At 38.7% G+C, this 20,165-nt stretch overlaps 1 protein-coding gene across 1 annotated transcript in view; it reads left to right on the top strand.

Moving 5' to 3' along the window:
- Positions 1-2,495, top strand: part of LOC139733738 (uncharacterized) — a 76,642-nt gene extending 74,147 nt beyond the window's left edge. Inside the window, exon 18 of the mRNA XM_071644548.1 lies at positions 2,351-2,495. Coding sequence (XP_071500649.1) covers positions 2,351-2,495 — 145 coding nt within the window. The remainder of the gene's footprint in view (positions 1-2,350) is intronic.
- Positions 2,496-20,165: the final 17,670 nt, after the last annotated feature.

Genomic DNA, 20,165 nt, shown 5'->3' with positions numbered 1-20,165 from the left:
AAATACAGAGACCAATGACTTATATACAAGACAACTGTGCATTTCTTTTGTGGTTGTTCTTCTAGCGTTCGGGTCATAGCTTTTATAAGAGCATTGTGATACATCAGATGAAATAATAAATATAATGGCAACAGGGCCTTTCATGACGAACGTTGATGCTTTCTCTAAACTGTTGAGTGTTGATTCATGTAGGTGTATCATAGTGTCAGATATCAAGCATCACGGAGTCATAATTATATCCATAGGACTGAACTCATGTTTTGTTCTTCAAGAAAAAAAAACATAGACAACATTGCAATTCACAGCATTTACCAACGTTACCTTCTTCAATGCACTTTGATCTCTTCCCACATTAAAACCTTGATCCAGGAACCTCCTCCATTTAAAAAAAAAAAAAGTGGAGCAGATTCTGATTAAATGTCTAACAGACCTATATATCATAATGAAGACTTTGTGGAGCCAGCTTGTCTTTATAATCATTGAAGAAATGCGTCGTCATCTACTCCAACAATTGTCATTAAGTAAGTATTGAATTTAAAAAAAAATGTGATGAAAGCAAGAGGATATCAGTTTCTTTCAAGTTCACTGTGTCACTGCCGGCAAGGGGATAAAGCCTGGTGGTAGTGTCGCATCCCGGAAAGGAGTAGATGACAGGTTCGAGTCCCATCGTTCCCCCCCCCCCCCCCCCACCCCACCCCACCCCACCCCACCCCGACATGTTTGTTAAATTACAGTTCAGCAGTTGCTACAAATTTCATTTGTAGAGGGAGACCAGTTGAAGAAGATTCACACCTCAAACACTGTCAAGTTTAAACATAATACTGCTGTTTCTTGATAAAATTACCAGCGTCAAAGGCAGTCACATTAGGCTATAAAAACCAAACAAAGCAAAATGAAATACAAAATACAAACAAGAAATTATGGAGAGTTTCCTTTGAATGACAAAAAGTTGACTAAACGATTTTGCTCGTTATACACGTGCATAGACGTTGTGGAATTACTAAGGAAAAAGGCGTGTGAGCATAGAAATGTTTACCGACCGATACGCGAGGAAGTTTGACGGAGCGCCATCCTTGGGTTCGACAGTCATTATTCGGTTCTTTCCCAACACGTTCCGCTCCGCGCGAAGCTGGTACAGTTTTTCGCGCTTTATGCTTTTAGTATGAAACAATGCAGCCATAGATTCCTGCCCAAGTTACCGTCTTTGTCCACAAAACACGATACCCAGACATCATAATACTTGTCAAAAGCGCCAACAGTTTACCAAGATAAAATATCTCCCCTAAGTCTCAGCCACTGTCAGGTTTTTCACAGCGTTTGCTGCCGCACATATAACATGTAAACCTCATGTCGTGAGTTACCAAGACAACACGAAGACTTGGAAAAGGAGGAGAATGAAAAGAAAAATGGATCCATTTAGATGTCACTTTGCTTTGCTGGATAAAAGAAACGAGACGGCCGGATTCTGATGTCGTAATGTAGATTATTGCTTACAGAGAGATAATATGAATGTTGCCAAAGCTTGTTTTTCGCGCGGAAGTTGCATGGTATAAACTTGAAATACAGAAATAGGTGGCATTTGTTTTGCAACTATGCACACATTTCATATCAAGTGATGTCACATGGATAACGATTTATGTCAGCCTCCCCATCGGGCTTGATTTCAAACTTCTAATTTGCGATGTATAGGTTTTGGTTGATAACGCTCCTTGTCTTTGAACTGATGCCCCGCGCCCTCCCCCGCAGTAGACTGGAAGCGCGTTATAGAAAGCTGCGGTTGAGGGGGGGGGGGGGGGGGTGATCTGGCCGTGATTGAAAGGTTGAGTTTATTCATCTATTCACACCATTGCACTCCTCCCATCATACTTTGACCTCATAATTGGACATCGCTTCGCTTTCTGCTCCTTCTTCCACTAATCTTCACGCTCACTTGCTGGCAGTGATGAATTTTAATCTGTTAGAGGCGAACTACAAAACAGAATAATTATTTAGTTTGTTTGCTAGTGTGTGTATGTTTGTTTGTCTGTCTGTGTGTATATATATTTTTGCGTGTGTGTGTGTGTGTGTGTGTGTGTGTACTTAATGTAAGCTACAAGAGAGTAAATGATTGATTGATAATTTATACAGCGTATCAAATGTTTCGTCGCCGCCCTCCTTGCCTATTCTAACGACCAGCATGTGCACTTTCCCCGAATAACTTCATAGAAAATGGGTCAGTGTGCTAATGCACACGTCTTCCTCTTCATACTCCACTGTCCATGTCATTATTCATACACCACAAGGAATGGTTCACCAAGTTTGACTTCTCCCTTTTCTCCTTTGCTTTCTCTTTTCTTGTTCCTGTTTCCAGCGAGGACATGGCACGGCGAGAGAAGGAGCGTGCGGCGGAAGCTGCCGAGCACAAGGTACTTCTGGAGGCCAGCTTCGCCGCGTCCAAAGCAAGGCACGAGTACGCCAAGGCCCACCCAGCCTACGCCGATGGACGTATCTTTTAGCCAGTTTGTACCTGATTCCCTCCTTCAAACAGCCAGCCGAAAGTGGTCCAGTTAGCATCATTGGTCATATCATTGCTATGTGGAGTCGTTTTGCTCATTTCATTTTTTTTCTTCACAATAAAATATTAATCGAGATCGCACTGAAAGTGCGAGAGTAATTCGTTTCCACCTATTTTTATTCCTTTAGAAATAATAATGTTGTGTCCTAATAAGATATTGATGTACCTGCCACTTGTCATGGAAGAAAATGCAATGTAATGTTATAATGACGATATGTACACTGCAAAAAGTCCGGTGTTGAATAGTGAACACCGAGCTGGTGTTAAATTTTCGGTGCTCATTTATGATGTTAAATTAACACCTCCGGGTGTCATTTCCAAATATAAAACTGTTTTTTGAAAAGTTTCTTAGTAACTGTACTTCTTGTTGATCTTTAATTTAAACAATACGATCAAGAATTTTACATTAAAATACTAGATTTTTAAAAAAATGTGAAAATAAATTTACACCACAGTAACACCAGCTGGTGTGGTCTCTTATTGAAGCCGGACGGGTGTTAAACTATTGATATTAACACCAACAAATATCAAATCAACACCATGTGGTGTCATTTTTGAATTAACACCAGTACAGTGTCAAATTAACACCACGAAGTGTCAGGTGAACACTTTTTAACACCATCACAGTGCATTTTCAACACCTGTGGGTGTGGTCCTTTATTGAAGTTTGATCGTTGTGAGATTTAGCACCCGTGGTGTTAAATCTAACACCGATGTTTTTACAGTGTAAGAACATGTACTTTGTCTGTTTTAATAGATATTAGACAGTTTTGATTGATAATTGGTGGTTTACTATCATTTAGTGGAGATCTGACTCAGCGGCACCAAAAAAGGAAGAGGAGAAACGAGAGACAGAGTAGTGGACCAACAGATAAAATTACTCTTATTTGCCGATACAGTAAAAAAAATATATATATAAACATGTAGCTTGCGCTGGTATTTTGAACCTATTTCAGCTCTTCCAGTACATTAGAGAATTTTATCTTTGAAAGGTTTCCGCTCACTGGCGTGTTGCCATAAAAGTCTTTATAGCTAATTTAGATTTGTGTGTGATTTCTGCGTCCTGTTGTGGACGTCAATTTAGCAGTTGGGACGAAGTTGCTATTTTGATCATGGAACGCCACGAATTCATTCCATATTTTCTTCTCCACTAAGAGGTAACATATCAAGTTAAGTGTGCTACGATTAAAGAATTTGGAATCCGGTGTTGGTTACCCGATGGTATGTTGATTAGGTGAATTGAGATGAAGTCGTCTTGTATGTCGTGACGTTATCAGCTCATCAACCAATCAACGTCTAAGGGTATTCCATGTAAAGCAACAGAGAGAGAGAGAGAGAGAGACAAAAGGAGGTGTATACATGTATATTTGTGTGTGTGTGTGTGTGTGTGTGTGTCTGTGCGTTTGTGTGCATTTTTGACGCAACGAATTCCAGTTGTCAAATGCAGGGGACCAGCACATCTACTGTAGATTAAGTTTGATGCTACAGATGCACAACGTGTTGTCATTGGTTAATACGTGGCGCTATATTCAAATCTGTTTAACTCTCTCATATTTTAACTCCCCTTTGTTCATGCATGTTTGTTGCTTTGTCCTTGATAATAAGGCACGATATGAGAGTAGAGGTCAGTAAACGCGTATGTTAATGTAAGCAGGCATTGGTCAAAGGAGGTAGCATGTTCTGCGCATGTCCTACTGGTATCTACTGCTGATTGGCCACATTGCCGTGAAGTTTGGCCTGAGTGTTGGAGCGTAATTTGGCGGTGAGAGGCACTCTGTCGCATACAAACTCTTACTCTCTGAGAATATGATGCTATCACTGTGTGTAGCTTCAATGGAAATGATTCAATCAAAATCAAAAACCTTCATGTAAAGATTTCGGTCTCTGAATAATATATTCTATATATTTTGAATTTCACGAGCGATCAGTTTGCTAACCTTGCCATTCCAGTTCCATTTTCAAAATACACTTACATGTTTATTCGCATGTATCAGAGGCGTGTTGACAAGAGGAAAACAAATTAACCTGAAGGCACAACATGCAGCTGTGCGTGTCGCTTAGCAACCAATATATCTGTTGACATGGAGAATGTTAATTAGTGTGTGTTGTTGTTGTTTTTGTTGTTGTTGTAAGTTAAAATATAACGTTCTAGATCAAGGCTTCCATGTTTGCGTGCTGCATGTTATCAAGTATAGACCAATAATTGGTTTCCCTCGTGAAAGAAAATTAGGATATCAAAGTTTATTTCTGAAAAAAAAAAATTAACAGCTTCCAGCCTACATACATGTCAGACAACATGACTTTCTGTTCCAGTTCTTTTTGTAGTGCACCCACGAGTCAAAATTCTTCCATATGGTTTCTCGTTGATTTCACACAGTGTATTCGTGTTTTGGATCGAGTATTGAGTCTCGAGATCGGCTGGTATCGAAAGGTAAGATACTAAAATGTCAATCAGAGGAAACTCCTAGCGAAAGTGCTTGTCATGAAAGTGAAAAAAAAAGTCGTCCTTCACGTCGTTGTAAATTGGGACAGCTCTTGAGCGGTATCGATCGGCCCACTGTAAGGGGCGAGTCGCCCACTGCCCGAACTCCTCCAACATCAGACCAAAGAGCAGTACCTGGGAGTCGTAAGAGGCGTGCTCCTCCCCGTCATAGCCTCACCTTTTGCATGCACGTAGAGTAGTAAAAAGGCTTTTGTATAGTGCTACGACTGCCCATTCTGTGCATGTGACTTACGAGGGTGTGATTCGAAAACCCTTCGGCTTCAGCTAGAGTTGAATTTGTGGCGTTTTACATGCTTTTGAGAAAAAGATATTTTGAGAGAAGAGACAGAGACAGAGACACATGGACAGACAGACAGACACGCACACATAAAACAGACCTACAGATGTGAAGCTGCCTTTAATATTATTATATCACGTTGTATCGACACGTTCACACACACGACATGAAATGCATTTTGTATCGAGTGATGGATTCGATATATCATAAAGGCAGTTTGTACTATGACAATTATTTAACCCGGAAGGCTTCGTAACCTGTAAATGATAACGCGCAGCATCAGTAACGAAGAAATTATGCCCATAACCCGACTCGCTGTCTCTGATTTCGCGAAACGTGTCACTGATACGGCGTTTCATGAGATATTGTACACTTGTGAACCCGAGTAGTACTTTACATTTTTGTATAAGTTGTCGTTTTTGATTGTTTGTTGGTGTTGTTTTTTTCCTTGTAAGTTTATAGATGTTACTCAAGGGTGGCATCCTCTGTTGATGAGAGCATAAAGCTTCACGCCAAGTGAGTGCTATTCATTGCTCTTGGGTGATTGAGTTTAATATCAATCACGTGGTTAGTCACCTGACACCCCGCTAATAATTGAAACTGCCACATCCATCCCGCGGTCCAGATGTGATTGGTGATAATATGTTAGGCACGGTGTGGACCATTTAGCCGCGCCGGACCGCCGTTAACGGGGGCTAATTAGCCGAGAAGACAGATAAGCAGATTGACAAAGATGGAGTAGGGGCAATACCTGTGAAGCGGTGCGCGAGCGCTTTTCAGTCGCATCTCTACCGGAGAGAAACTCGTTAATATCGAAAGCTGTCGGTTGGCGGCCTCGTCTGTACTGCAAGGTGTTGAGGCACAGTCATTCCTCGAGATACACGATCGTATCGTTCTTTCCATGTCTTCGTCACCGCTAGAGATTGCAGAGTTCCAGGCACTCTGGTTTGAGTAGGACCCTCGATCTCTCATGAAGATAAACAGTCCCAGCGTGTATTCATGTACATGCAGCCAGCTGTTTATCACACCAAGACGTGCGCTCTTCTATATTGGATCATTTTCTCCGTCTGTCCCTCTCCCTGAACTCGCTCTCTTTATATCTTTTTTTCCTCAAAAGTTTCCCTTCTGTCCCTCTCTCTGAACTCGTTCTCTTTATCTTTTTTTTTTCTTCAAAAGTTTTCATGAGCTGAAAAGTCATTATGCAGTTGTCCTCGGATTGATGTGAGAGAGGCGTTCGGCAATGCTACGAACTCGCATCGCTGTTGGGTTCTGAGCATCCGACCGACATTTATATTTTGTACGAAAGTTCCATGCAGCAGCGCGACGCGACTTTATGTACTCACGACGTTAGGGACTTTGAAGCGACCATGATTGCAAAAAAAAAAAAAAAAAAAAAGTGACAACCGAAACAATACAGCACACAGATGAAGAGGTCGTTGGTAGTCGAATTCCTGTCCTGGCTACGGAGAAATGTTATTTCTCAACTCTGATGAGTGCCAGCTAGTCCTTTTAGCCATATTTTGGAAAATGTTGCCTGACGTATAAAGAGTTTGCCTCCTCCAAAAGAGGAGACATACCATTGGTAGGTGTTGAACCCCTGTTAGAAATCGCGCATAACTTTGTGAATATTAATATATGACATTTATTATAAACGCAGTTGAGTCTTTCCCCCTGAATTTAAAGTAGGGTATTTTTTGTCGTTTTGTATATCGTTATGTCCCCATGTTTTTCTCACCACACGTACGACTGATTGATTATCGCGTTAAGAGCGTTTTAGGCCACACTGGCACAATAATTTACTATTCCAGTTTCACCAAGCAGTATACACATATTATACGGGCATTTGACATTCGTAACACGCCGTGCCCCTCCATTTTTGTGATGAAATGAAAATGGAAATGGAGTCGGTATTCCTTTATCTTCGCAGGATAGTGTAGATATATGAAATGTATTCAACAATTTAGGAGAGAATTCAATAGTATAATACATTTTGATATTCACACAATGGACATTAATGCACGCGTGATATGCTTTGTCCATGCGATTTTTTATCTTTATTTTATTTTATTTTTTTTGCTCGTGTTTTGTCAAGTTGTATGTGATAAGGAAATTGTGCCTACCCGAGAGGTATGTGCATAGTCTTCTGTGAGAAATGTATTACAATTGATTGTATTGCTTTAAAACTACTAGTAAGTCGTATCCAGTTTAATGTATTAAAGTGCGTTCAGTCAAGCACCAAAGGTTAGTCATGAACACCTCACATGATACTGACAGAACTGAAAGAAATAGATTATCTAATCCAAAATGTTCTATTGTATGTATGTTGCAGTCATTGTGATACACTTTCTCTCGTTGTTTTGCCATTTGTTGTTTGAAGATTATAAACGTATTTTTAACTTGCGTATAGCCAAAGTACTATGGTGATTTTTCACTCTGATGCACGGTGTTATTCTAAACAATTATTTTGCTATTAATAATGACATTGTTTGTAGTAGCGAAATGTTGTGTGAAAGTTTTCCGTCCATGTTAAGCTGTGCGCTTCCAAATGTCATATTGAGGCTGTGTAATATTCGATGGTGTATAGTAAAAATGAAATGATGTACTGATATCCTTCGCGTCAAATTGATCTGAAGTTGTGATTATGTATTGAATATGATACTTGTAATGGAAATTCATTTTATAGTTGTTAATTAGACATACGAAAAGGAAGATTTTAGGGTGTCAATATATACACGCGAATGGAAAATATCACAGCTCTGAGAAGTGATGACGTCATACCCTCTTCTTATTTGTAGGTGAAATTGTGAACGATACCCCTGCTTCAAGAGCAGTGTGAAGTCCTTTGACCTTTTTGCTTCTTGTTCGATTTTGATGACGCATTCTGTTTCTTTACGTTGTCTCGTCTTTTTTTATTTAAAGGACAAGTCCACCTTCATAGACATGTGAATTGAGTGATTGCAGCGATATTAGTAGAACACATCATTGAGAGTTTGAGGAAAATCAGACAATCCGTTCAAAAGTTATGAATTTTTGAAGTTTTTGCTCAGTCACTGCTGGATGAGAAGACTAGTATAGCTTGTGATGTCACATGTGTACAACTGTATAAAGAAAACTAAGAAAATTCAACAAATATTATTTTCACTTTTCTCGCATAGTAAAAGAACGCTGGACTTGCCTCTTTCAGAAGGCAGGGGGAACAATGATACCCTTAACATACGTCAGTGACAAGTCTAGGAAATGTGCACTTTTTTTCAAAAAATAAACATTTGTGAAATTCTCTTTATATTTTCCTTCTATCGTTCTACGCATGTGACATCATACACTGTAGCAGTCGTCTCATCCAGCAGTGACTGCTTAGATACTTTAAAGATTCATAACTTTTGAACGGATTGTCCAATTTTCCCCAAACTTCACTGATGTATTCTACTGATATTGCTGCATTCACTCAGTCCACATGTATATCACGGTAGACTTGTCCTTTAAGCTGCTTTGAATTGGACGGAGTGAAGCTTCTCATGACGCGTGTCAAATATTTTTATTCTTGATTATTTGTATCTGGACACAATCCTCTTAGTCACGTAAAAAGGCGATTGGAAGATTGTTAGTGCCAATCATGTAACAAATAATTGTTGCATGATCAAGATTTTGCATTCATTTACCTTGACTTTTTAAATATATGCAGATATTTAGAGGTACATCATCCAACGCCGAGCCAAATATGCGACCAGAAAAAAATTGACATAATGACACGGACCGAAATATTCGTACGTCAAGTGTAATGTCCGAAATCCATTGTTCCAAAGTACATAGATCATTCAGATCTGTAGAGTGGATGTTGTATGTCATAGTGATGTATTACGTTAAACCTGACCACCCACACCAAAGTTCCTCAATGTTTTTCAGTTTTACTGGAGGAAAGTATTATTTTTGTATGCGTTTATATAAAGCATGATGTGTGATTTTTCCTATGCTGTTGTTGGTTTGTGTCAATGGCGGTTATTCCATTCCATCCATGTCTTTATTATGGACGAAAGTACGGGTTCGAGAAAAGTCAGTGGTATTATTTCGTTGTGTCATTACCAATTACTGTAAATAGGAGTGCCTTTGTGTGGCTTTCAAACAATTAATGTCATGTAAAATTTTAGTGTTTTATTGATTCCCTTTGTATATCGAGTGAATTATTCACGTCACTATGCTTATGCCACGTGTACATTCCAAAATAGTCAACATTAAATTGTTTTATGTGACAACACGGTATTATACAGAATGTGTGTTATCAGCCTATTGTTTGGATGGCACCCTCAGATCTATATTTTCTTTATTCATAGATGTTTGTATGTGTGTGTGTGTTTGTGTGTGTAGTTCTTATTCAATTTATATGAAAATGGTTGTTACTCTGGTATGCAAACGCAAGAAAGTTAAAGATCTAAGGCCGTTATGGTAGATTTAGAGTCTTGATATCTTCTGCATGTCATGTATTATTTCCATGATAACATGTGATGTTGTGTGACACGGATTATTACTTACAGGGCTGCGCCCCTCGATCGTCGCCGTTGTCATACGGGAAGAGGTCTGGTAAAGGAAGTGAAGTGAAGTTACCGGAGGCTGAACCTTGTTTTGCCCTTCGCCCAATGTCTTTTAATGGTTTATATCCATTTCGAGGGTTCTAAATCCGAATCTGGATGATGCAACTCTTGCATCGTTGAGGGTTTGAGATTTGAAAATGGCCGCCAAAATGGCCGCTAAAAACTGAAATTCCCGTAATATCATATTTCCTTATAAACGGTGACTAAAAATAATATGATTTTTAACCCTATTTCGAGGGTTCTGAATACAAGTCTGGATGATGTTGCCTCAATGCTTCAATGTTTAGCAATATTCAAGATTACCGATGAACTGACATACAAAATGGCGCCAATATCTGATATTCCTTCCTATTCCTTTATAAATCGTGAAAATTAGATAAACACAATGGTTGTTATCCCTTTTGGGGTGCTGAATGCGAATCTGGTTGATTCACATCTTGTGCCCTTGAAAGTTTTGAGATATTCAAATCTGAGGCTCATTTAGGTCCATACTTACAAATGATAAAAACATTGTACTGTAATTCTACTGTAAAGTGGTTCGAGTTATGGAACATAGTATTGTAGTTTCGAGTTATGGAACCAATGGTAATCTATACAATGGTAATCTATACTAAGATATCCCAATAATGAACGTTTGAAAGGTCGTTTTCACGCGTTTCCTGAGAAAGTTTGACATTAGATAGGAATAGTTAAAGAGATGAAAGTCTGGCACATAGATAAATTTTATGGCACCCTCGATTTAGTAAATTTTTCACCATTCATGAAAAACCATGCAAGAATTATGATGTATAATATATAAAAAAAGGTTAGGCCCAACACCTGGCCTTGACATTCAGACTATAATGTGTTTTGCTGACCGTGTTGATTTTGTTATATTGATAGCAAAATGTACAGTGAATATCGATTTAGTTTATTTTTCACCATTCATGAAAAACCATGCAAGAATTATAATATATACACACACAAAAAAAAGTTAGGCCCACATCTGGCGCCTTGACATTCAGACTATAATGTGTTTTGCTGACCATGTTGATTTTGTTATATTGATAGCAAAATGTACAGTGAATGTATGAAGGGTGAAATATTGCGTATCTGCTGTGCTTGTTGAGGCTACGGGTCCTTTGCGTGTCGCTTCTCGGCAGTTTCGTTGAATTTGTATTGAGTTTGTTTAGGATCGTGATGGTGGTGTGTGTGGGCGTGGGTGTGGATGATGGTGGGATGTTATATGTGTGTTTCTGTGGTGGGTGTGTCCATGGTTGCGGGAGGGGCTTTGCTGCACGTCCACTCATGGCGGCCATCAGGGAGAATTCCGCCCAACCATCCGGGGGTTGCATCTCTTTTATTGACTTTTGGGTGTTCTGCATGAATGGTTTCCGAGTAGCCTAGTCTTTTGTTGCCAGCCGTTTTCTCTAAAATCTAGAGAGGACAAAGTCCAAAACAGCACAACCACATTATGTTGGTTGATGTGAACAGGGAGGTGAGAGGAAAAAAGACTTGCGCGTTGAGACAAAAGCCCTTTATAGTCCGGATCAAGTGCCCACAACGCCCTGAGCTACACAATAAAGATTTAACCCCATCGAAACCACTATCCCAGAGTTCCAGTAATTCTGTATACAATAAGTTGTGAATAATGATTGCAGTTTCAATACACCGGTTGGTAGACCTCATCCGTCGCTGAAAAGAACTCTGACACCAAGTATTCTTACAGTAATGGTTGAAGAATTGAAGTTCCAAAGACTGGAGTGGACAATGGATAATGCAAGCTGCGTTTTCTATACGGATTGTGAAAGAATGCCACAGTTTGGAACGAGGCTTTCCTGCCCATATTCATTTGCTCCGCATTCAAGGCAGGGCAGGCATTAGGCACGAAATGTAAAATACACGTTTCAAGCCTCACCCATAACCTAGCGTCCACTAGACTACCGAGCTTGAATGTAACGCATGTCTAGCCAATCAGGATGTTCGAGACCGAACCCTAGTATATATGTCCATGGTTTCTTCTCCTTTTTTTATCATGGTTACCATTAAAACGCTGAATAATTGGTGTTTACGTCAATGCTGGGAAATATGTCAATCATTGGTAATAAAAACAACTCTGAGCAAGAACTAGTAATTTGAATAAACCCCACTTTTGTTATTATTCGTATAAATATACTACTACTAATACTACTACTATTGCTACTATTACTACGATTACTACTTCTAATTATACTTCTACCATTACTACTACTACTACGACGACGACTACTACTTCTACTTCTACTACTTCCACTACACTTCTACTACCACCTCTATCACTGCTACCGTGATCATTAAAATGATTTTTTTTTTTGTTATACTCATCGGGATTTTAATTAGCATTACTGCCATCGGCATCTTATTTGGCACTTCAACAAGTGATACACAGATACAGTACATTCAATTCCGCCTTAGCGGCCTCCTGTCTATAGCGACCACCTGCCGTAGACGGCCATTAAAAAGCAGTCATTTTTCGTCTCCCTTGGATAGTCGATATAGACAGGTTTGACTACATTTTCAATAAAAACCAAGGCACATGTTGATTGCATATCTGTGCACTTTAACTTTGCAACAGTCTTTGATGCTAGGATAAAGAAATGTTTGATGTAGGCCTATCACACTATAAGCCTCGGGCCTTCCTCCCCATCGATGTACTATGTGCAGTACATGAATCACATTCTACGTCTATGTGCAAAAGAATTTTAAATATCCAGACAATTTGTGTTGCAAAGAGAAGAGAGCAAATGGAGTTTATGACTTGTGGACTCAGTACAGATTGTTGTGAGAAGAATGTAGACCATGATGAGAAAGACGGAGAGTATAAACTGCTCTGAAAATTCTAGTGCTATATACTTGCTGAAAAGAGTTACCCTAAAACAGACAATACACAAACAAATTCGGCTAGATTTGTTACTTGATACACAGGACTGAAGTAGAGACGGTTTTAAAACCGGAAAACGGGGATAATCCTAAAGGAATAAAAAACTGCGTAGACCGTGTATAAGATGCTGATTTTGTTGAACTATGGATGAGGGATAACAACGCTTCGCTAAATCGGTGCCCGTCTAGCGATGCTGAACAAGTTTCATTTAGATATTTCTTCTGGCTTCCGACATATTTTTTTTTTTATAGTTTCACTTCACTTGAACACTGGGCCCCCAGACTTGGGTAAATAATTGTGACATCCATAATAGCGCAGATTCCACTCACCGAGTGATGTCGCATTAAATATGATTTAATGTGACGTATAGATGTTTGGTCTTATTTCTCTAATGGTGATTAATCCGGTGTTTCATGAAGCATTGTAATGGGACTATCGTATTCGACGAACTTAGTAAGATTATCATTAAATAAAAATAGAACAGTGATACAAAGTCAATGTCAGAAATTCCGCTTTCTTACCAAAAAAAAAAAAAAACATTTTACTACATTTTCATTTCATTTCATTTCTTTATTGTCCAAATTATGTATAAAACATGACATGGAAATTTGATTTTGTCACACTTTCATAACACATATTGACAACAGATGAATAACAAATTACATTACATATGAAACATCAAATGAATACTCAAAAAATTCAGGGAACTAAACATCCGTCACAACACAGACTAGCATCATGTGTTGAACGTGCAAAGAGGGGGAAAATATATTTGTGTACATACACAGAAAACTATGGAAGAGTCAATTGCTGCAAAAGGTATATAACCACAAATTCTGAAACACCTTACTTTATACAAACCACCCCAACATCATAATCCATAAATTATAACACATATTGCACATATTCCTTACACCCCTCCCCCCCCCCATACACACAGCTAAAATCTGCTTCCTTTCACTGATGCCCTGACACGCCTGATGTGCACAATCAAACAACATTGCACATTAACATACAAAAGAAAAATCCATACATACATGTACATCATTATGAATCAAATGTGTCTTTTTATCTTTCTATGGGACAACCTAATGTGACGTTGAGCCTTTATTGTTTCCAAAAACTTGCGTAGCTGAGAAGCGTCGTCACGTACATCCCCAAAAGCGGAATCAGCGACGAAATAGTTACTTATTCATTAGTTCTTTTTCGTTTATGAATTCATCAGCCTATTCAGACATTATCAAGTTATACATTATTATGTACCTAATCTTGATATCTCTATATCTATCTATCTATCTATCTATCTATCCATCTATCTACTTTTTAATGTAGATATTTTATTAATCAGTTAGTTGATTCCACACGTATAATAGAATTGATAGCCTTGTATAGTCTCCAGGGGTCCTTGCAAGCATAAAATCAATTAATTGGCACTAAATCATGGCATGTGATTCTGCATCACGCACCAACTAAAAGCCGCTAGATAAAGCTTTATGTTCATGGTTAAATTCTTAAAGGAGAGATTCTCAGCTTTCAAATGATTTTATCATTGGTCAAGATTGTTCATCAACAACTAAAATCACTGGTGGAAAGTCAAGTGTCTGTGGGAACGCTACTTGTGAGAAAAAGGGTTATGAAAGTAATAGTGTCTGCTTAAGTGCACTACGTCACCCTTTACTGGTTGAGGAAAAAGGCGTGGCAACAACTATGAAGGATTGGGACTAATACTTCATACACTCATCAACCTCACCCTGTTTATGATTGATACACAATGTCAGTGGTATTGCTTTCTGTTTTCTTTATTTCCACGAGGATTTCATTCACAGTTTCACACTCATCGTGAGTGCAAAACTGCGAAAACCAACTTGAGATAGACTTTGGATGTATAGATATCTGCACACACAGAAAAACTATTTATGGTTAACTTCTATAAAACAACATAAAAATTCAAAGGATGAGATTTGACTCAAAATGTTCTTTTCGGCCTACATTGGAATACCTACCAGTGATAGTTTATGTGGGTTTTGAGATGCAGGGTCACAAATAAGCCCTAATCAAAACGATAAGTGATGTACAGTGCACATTGGGTATGTAACAGATTCAATCACAGAACTATGACGTAAAACAACCTGAATTAACCTAATAAACATAAAGAAAAACAATGAATCAAAAGACGTGCTCTTTACTATTCGTAATTTTCTCTATACACTTCAGACTCTGGATCATAAAGTTACTATAATCAAACGACAGCTGCACTATATCTTGCAGACATTCCTTTTACCTGCATTCACGAATTTCATTAGCGTTTGTTTACCAGGTAATCTAAAGTTGCCATGAAATATACCGGAATATTGTTCTTTTAATTACCCGTGCCATGTTTTACCTACCATCTGTTATATATGAAACTTACGCAATCACATGACAAGCTTTTTAGTCATGTAGTTTACATCAAAAGTGATATCAATCCAAAGCGTATTCAAGTTTAAGTTCATTGAACACACTTTTCCATGCACGTCTTATTCATGATGAACGCAAAAGATTGTACCGGTAATAAACAAAACACCAAGTACTCGACCAGGTCATCGTACCCTATAACGAAGAAATCCCTAAAGATGGCCGTGGTCGTCTCAAAGGGGCAACGACCTAGCGGAAGTCGGACCCGATTCAAGGCCCGGGGCCATTGTGCGTGAATTAAACGCCCAGCTAGAAGAACGAAGTGGGATACTAAGCAACGCCTGCTAGCCATGTGACATATCGCTACGATGACACTCATTGCAAACGAGGTTAATAACGCTTCCGCATCGGGGAGAATAGCTAAATGACGAGAATTATATTCGTTTAGACGTAGACCAATTGAACCTGATCGATCAAACGTATCCAAGTCTTGTTCAGCAAAATTTCTTCTCGCTATTAAAGGGACGAAAGTCGAGTTTGCTTTTGTCAAGATAATAATAAAATCTAATCTCCCTTCACACAAAATGTAATGGTTTTACGATGATTAATGCTACTAAATAAGGATTTTATGGTAATATTTCGCGGATGTTTAGATTTCCTTTTCAGCGCATACATGATTATCATAGTTGCATGTATCGTGATTCATACTGGCATGTCAGAAACTGCTTTATTATTCATGACTTTCCATCATGTTCTGAATTATTAAATGCTGTTCCCAATGACATGACGTCATAATGTCAGTATATGAGTCATGGATATTGGACCTCCAGGGCCGATTCACACTAAATTGATCCATTATTGAAGTGGTAATGTTGACGTTGAGAAAAAAAAAGTGACCAGGAAAATCAAAATCCTCATTATACACATGCTACACTCGGACAAAACGCTGACAATTAAAAGGAACTTCGGTAGCAATAAAACAAAAGTCTGTCAGTCAGATATTGCAAAGGACAATTTACCTCTGTCATTCTAGACTAACCAAAATGCGACTCATAACAGTGAGACTGCCATGTCCTACCTACATAACGAACCCAAAGATGCTACAATTTGGCTTCCAAACGAGTAAAGTATAACACAGTTGACTCGGAGATTCCTTGTAATTTGTAAATCAAAGCAAATCCTGAAAGATGACTCTCTTACGTACCAAACTAGCAAGGGACGCGATAACTGAGATCATGAGACTGACGTAAGAATTATTGCAAATTTCTTTGAATCTCTGGATGTGTTGATTTATAGGATTTCACTTTGCCATGATTCAAGATGCCTATACTTTGGATGATGATCATTAGCACTACAAGGAAACGAAAATTCAAAGGTGAAATTTAGACTCAGTAGGCAACTGAATTGAACAGAGATGTCCTAGATGAAATTAGAACTCTCTGAATAGTCAAATCATATACTTAACCCAAATGATATGCTGCGGAATGGCATGGAGACTTGTTAAGCTTCCGATCAAACCAAGAATGTTGCATGTAACTTCTCGACTCCTTAATACCTCCATTCCACAGAGATTTTCTCTTATCGGTCACTCGTCGGAAGCGAAGTATGTTGCTTCCGGCCACCCGCCGAAGTGTATCCGATCGCAGTCTGATGAATCCGACTTGGTTGGTCGACTATCAGGTCAGTGTCGGACATGTCGCCCGCGTAATCCTCATCGGACGATCTTGCCTCATCGGATCACCGCCCGATATGTCTGAATTCATCGGACTGCGATCCGATACACTTCGGTGGGTGGCCGAAAGCAACAGACTTTGCTTCCAATGAGTGACCGCTGAGAGAAAATCTCTGTGGAATGGGGGCATAACCGACATAACAGGTCAAATAATTACTCCAGGTGACACTGAAGCTTCCTTGTGTGTGTCTATGAATGTGTGTATGAATATGCAGTTACTATCAAGAAACACGTCCTCAAGGATGTCTCGTGCCATGTTCTCGCCATTTCTCTGGGGTATGGGGCAAGAAATTATTGGTGGTGGAAATCTAAGGTCTACTTTCTTAGCAACCCAGTTTGTGTATTTTTACCCTTGTCTCGGGTGCCATAATACTCCGGTTTTTAATTTATGAGCGTGTTCCCATCTACTCATTTCAAAGTATCAGTTCAATTAGTTCTATGAAATCAAGATGAGATCCGCATTGTTTCACGAAAGCAAGCGCTGAAAGGTTATTTGTCATGATCTTTGCGATTACCTGTTCTCCAAAGACCGATTACCCAACCCATTGATAAAGCAGAACAAACAAACAAACAAACAAACAAGTACATACAACGAAACAAACATGGAATGTAACCCTGTCATCACCATTGTCAACGCAATTGTACACAATGTTCATGACACCTCAGGATGGTGGTCTCGTCGGTAGTAAACTCTGGTGTGGAATAGCAAAGATCTCTTTCTCTAGGTGGATGTAGGCGAGTGTATCTTTGCTTCTTCCATTATTTAACAACACTTTGAACATATTCTTATTCCAAATTATGTGTTGGACATCAATATGTCTAGCCAGAGTACGAAGGTCTACTGTGAAAGTTTCATGTTAAAGAGCGATGCAAACGCAGTGAGTCAACGGACGTCAACGTCCCAAGGATAATAATGAAAACGAAGCAGCTCTCTGGTTGATTGAACAATGGGCCTTGTTTAAAAGGAATGGATACGAGTGTGGTGGTGCAGGGGTGTGTTCCCAATTTCTCACAGCGAAAAAAAAAATAATAATAAATAATAATAATAATAATGATATATATATATATATATATATATATATATATATATATATATATATATAATCTTAAAAGCGTGAAAACAAAGAAGCTTCAGATGGAAGATTTGAGGCCAAACTGACGAACCGTAGACGATTGAAGAACTCGTGTGATCGTGTGTCTAGGGGATAGAAACCAAAACACCATCTACAACTTCTTATTACAGGGATCACCGTATTTTAAACCTATTAACAATGGTCGGAAGTACTTAGAGAGAGCGAATTTGAAAACAATTCCATGAGCATGATTATAGAGAGTATCAAGGGAGCTAAAATCTTCTTAAATCTTTGTAGCGTCCCCAGAGATGACCGTGCAAATTGCATTATGCTATTAAACACCTATGGGCATTATCTCCCCATAGACAAGTTGACTGTGATAAACAGAATACACCAGTCTTAAGTCAGCAAAACATGGGAAGTTCGCCTTAAACAATCGTACAGAAGAGAAAAAGAAAATAATTTCTTCATGAAATAGTGAAAACCTGCACTAAATTGCACAAAAGAATCAAAGAGTTTATTATGTCACGTAATTTGCAAGTCATGCTCTTGCACACAAATCATTACAAATTTCCTCGTTCTTGTTTGAAGAAGATTAAAGAAGAAGAAAATCATCATTTGCAGCGAGTTCTTCAGAGAAATGCAACGATTTATCAGTGATGACGTCGTACAACGGGAGAAAGCTTACAGTCAGAGAAATATAATTATATGTATAGTGATTTTACTATTGTGTATAAAACAGACGAGTATAGCTTGCACATGATGGTCGGTGGCCAATATTACTGCTGCGCAAAAGCAAAAACTTCCAGCGTGAAAACTCAATGAGTTTTTCAATTTGTCATATTATACAAAGTCTACGAGATGAGATGTTCCGTTTTAAGTATTCTCAGCAAAGCCCATCTCGCTATGGATTGGAATTCCCCTTTACAAAGAGCTATTCAAATAATGAAAGTGGGCAAACTCGTACGTGGGTCCGCTGTCTGGCTCCTAGCTGTAGGGGCGTTTAGGCAAGCCACAATCAGCATCACCTCAGCTGATAGGATGGCAGGGTCTATCAACTTTTGCAAACTGTCCGCTCCAGATTCCGTTCAATGAACGTGACGTTTCGCGGGTAATCAGCCACTTGGAAAGGGGAAGATAAGTTCAGGTCGACTCCTCTTCTTCCCCTCCTTTTTTGTTGTCCCTGTCTTTTTATGTTCGTCTTCTTCTTTTATCTGTGTACCCTGTCCTCGAATCCAGGTGCCATTCACGGGGCGTGCTGAAGGGAGGAAATGGGAAACAGTTTCGTTAGATCTCTATGGGATCTTTTTGATCTACATTACCTTCATTCCCTGACGACATTTCGTATAGGAGGCATGGCTTTTGCTATTTGCGCTGTTTAGACTAATAATACAGGCTATCCGAAGACCGTTATTACCCGTCAATGTGTCAAGGATAGAAAATAATCAAAACTGAAATTAGAAAATTATATTCTTCCTATGTTGAGGTTAAATTATTAGATATAATTGTATTTTTCGAAGGGAGATGTGAATTTAGAATACATCATCTTTGTTGTTGCTCTTCATAAGCAAGATTGATTGCTCTGTTTGAAATATAGTATATCAAGTCTAAATTACGACGTCTCAAATGCAATATAGAATGCTGTCTAATATAGCGATCTATCATTAATGGTATATAACAATAAACAACAAGTCAATATACAAAACCAAAATTCTTGTTCAAAACTATTAAGATCAAATAGGCCTATTAGAAAAAAAAACACAGAATGTAATTATAGAGACACAATTTCTCCGAACTTCTATTTTGAAATGGTAATTTGATATAGACAAAAATTAAAAGTAGGGGCTCATTTTCCACTTAAGCACGACATCTTCACATCGCAGCGCTTTCAGTTTGATTCCCCCCCCCCTTTTTTTTTTGGTCTGTTACCATGGTTACGGTCAGATTTAGGTTCATAAGTCCCGATGAGAGAAATCTTTGTAATTCCCATATATCGCGTTTCTTCTCCATTATTCAATCAGACTATGGTCATCTTGGCGTCACAGCGAATTTACTATTGACTGAGGAGAGTGTTAAAGATGATGAAGTTATATTGGATCTTGTTAGCACCAAACTCAGTGAACAAATGGATACTTCCATTAGGTGAA

Source organism: Diadema antillarum, unplaced genomic scaffold (genome assembly GCF_040938485.1).
Source record: "Diadema antillarum isolate AM-2024a unplaced genomic scaffold, OU_Dant_1.0 seq00000488_RagTag, whole genome shotgun sequence".
Classification (NCBI taxonomy): domain Eukaryota; kingdom Metazoa; phylum Echinodermata; class Echinoidea; order Diadematoida; family Diadematidae; genus Diadema; species Diadema antillarum.
The sequence above is the reverse complement of the archived record's forward strand: the minus strand, read 5'-3'. Positions and strand labels throughout refer to the sequence as shown.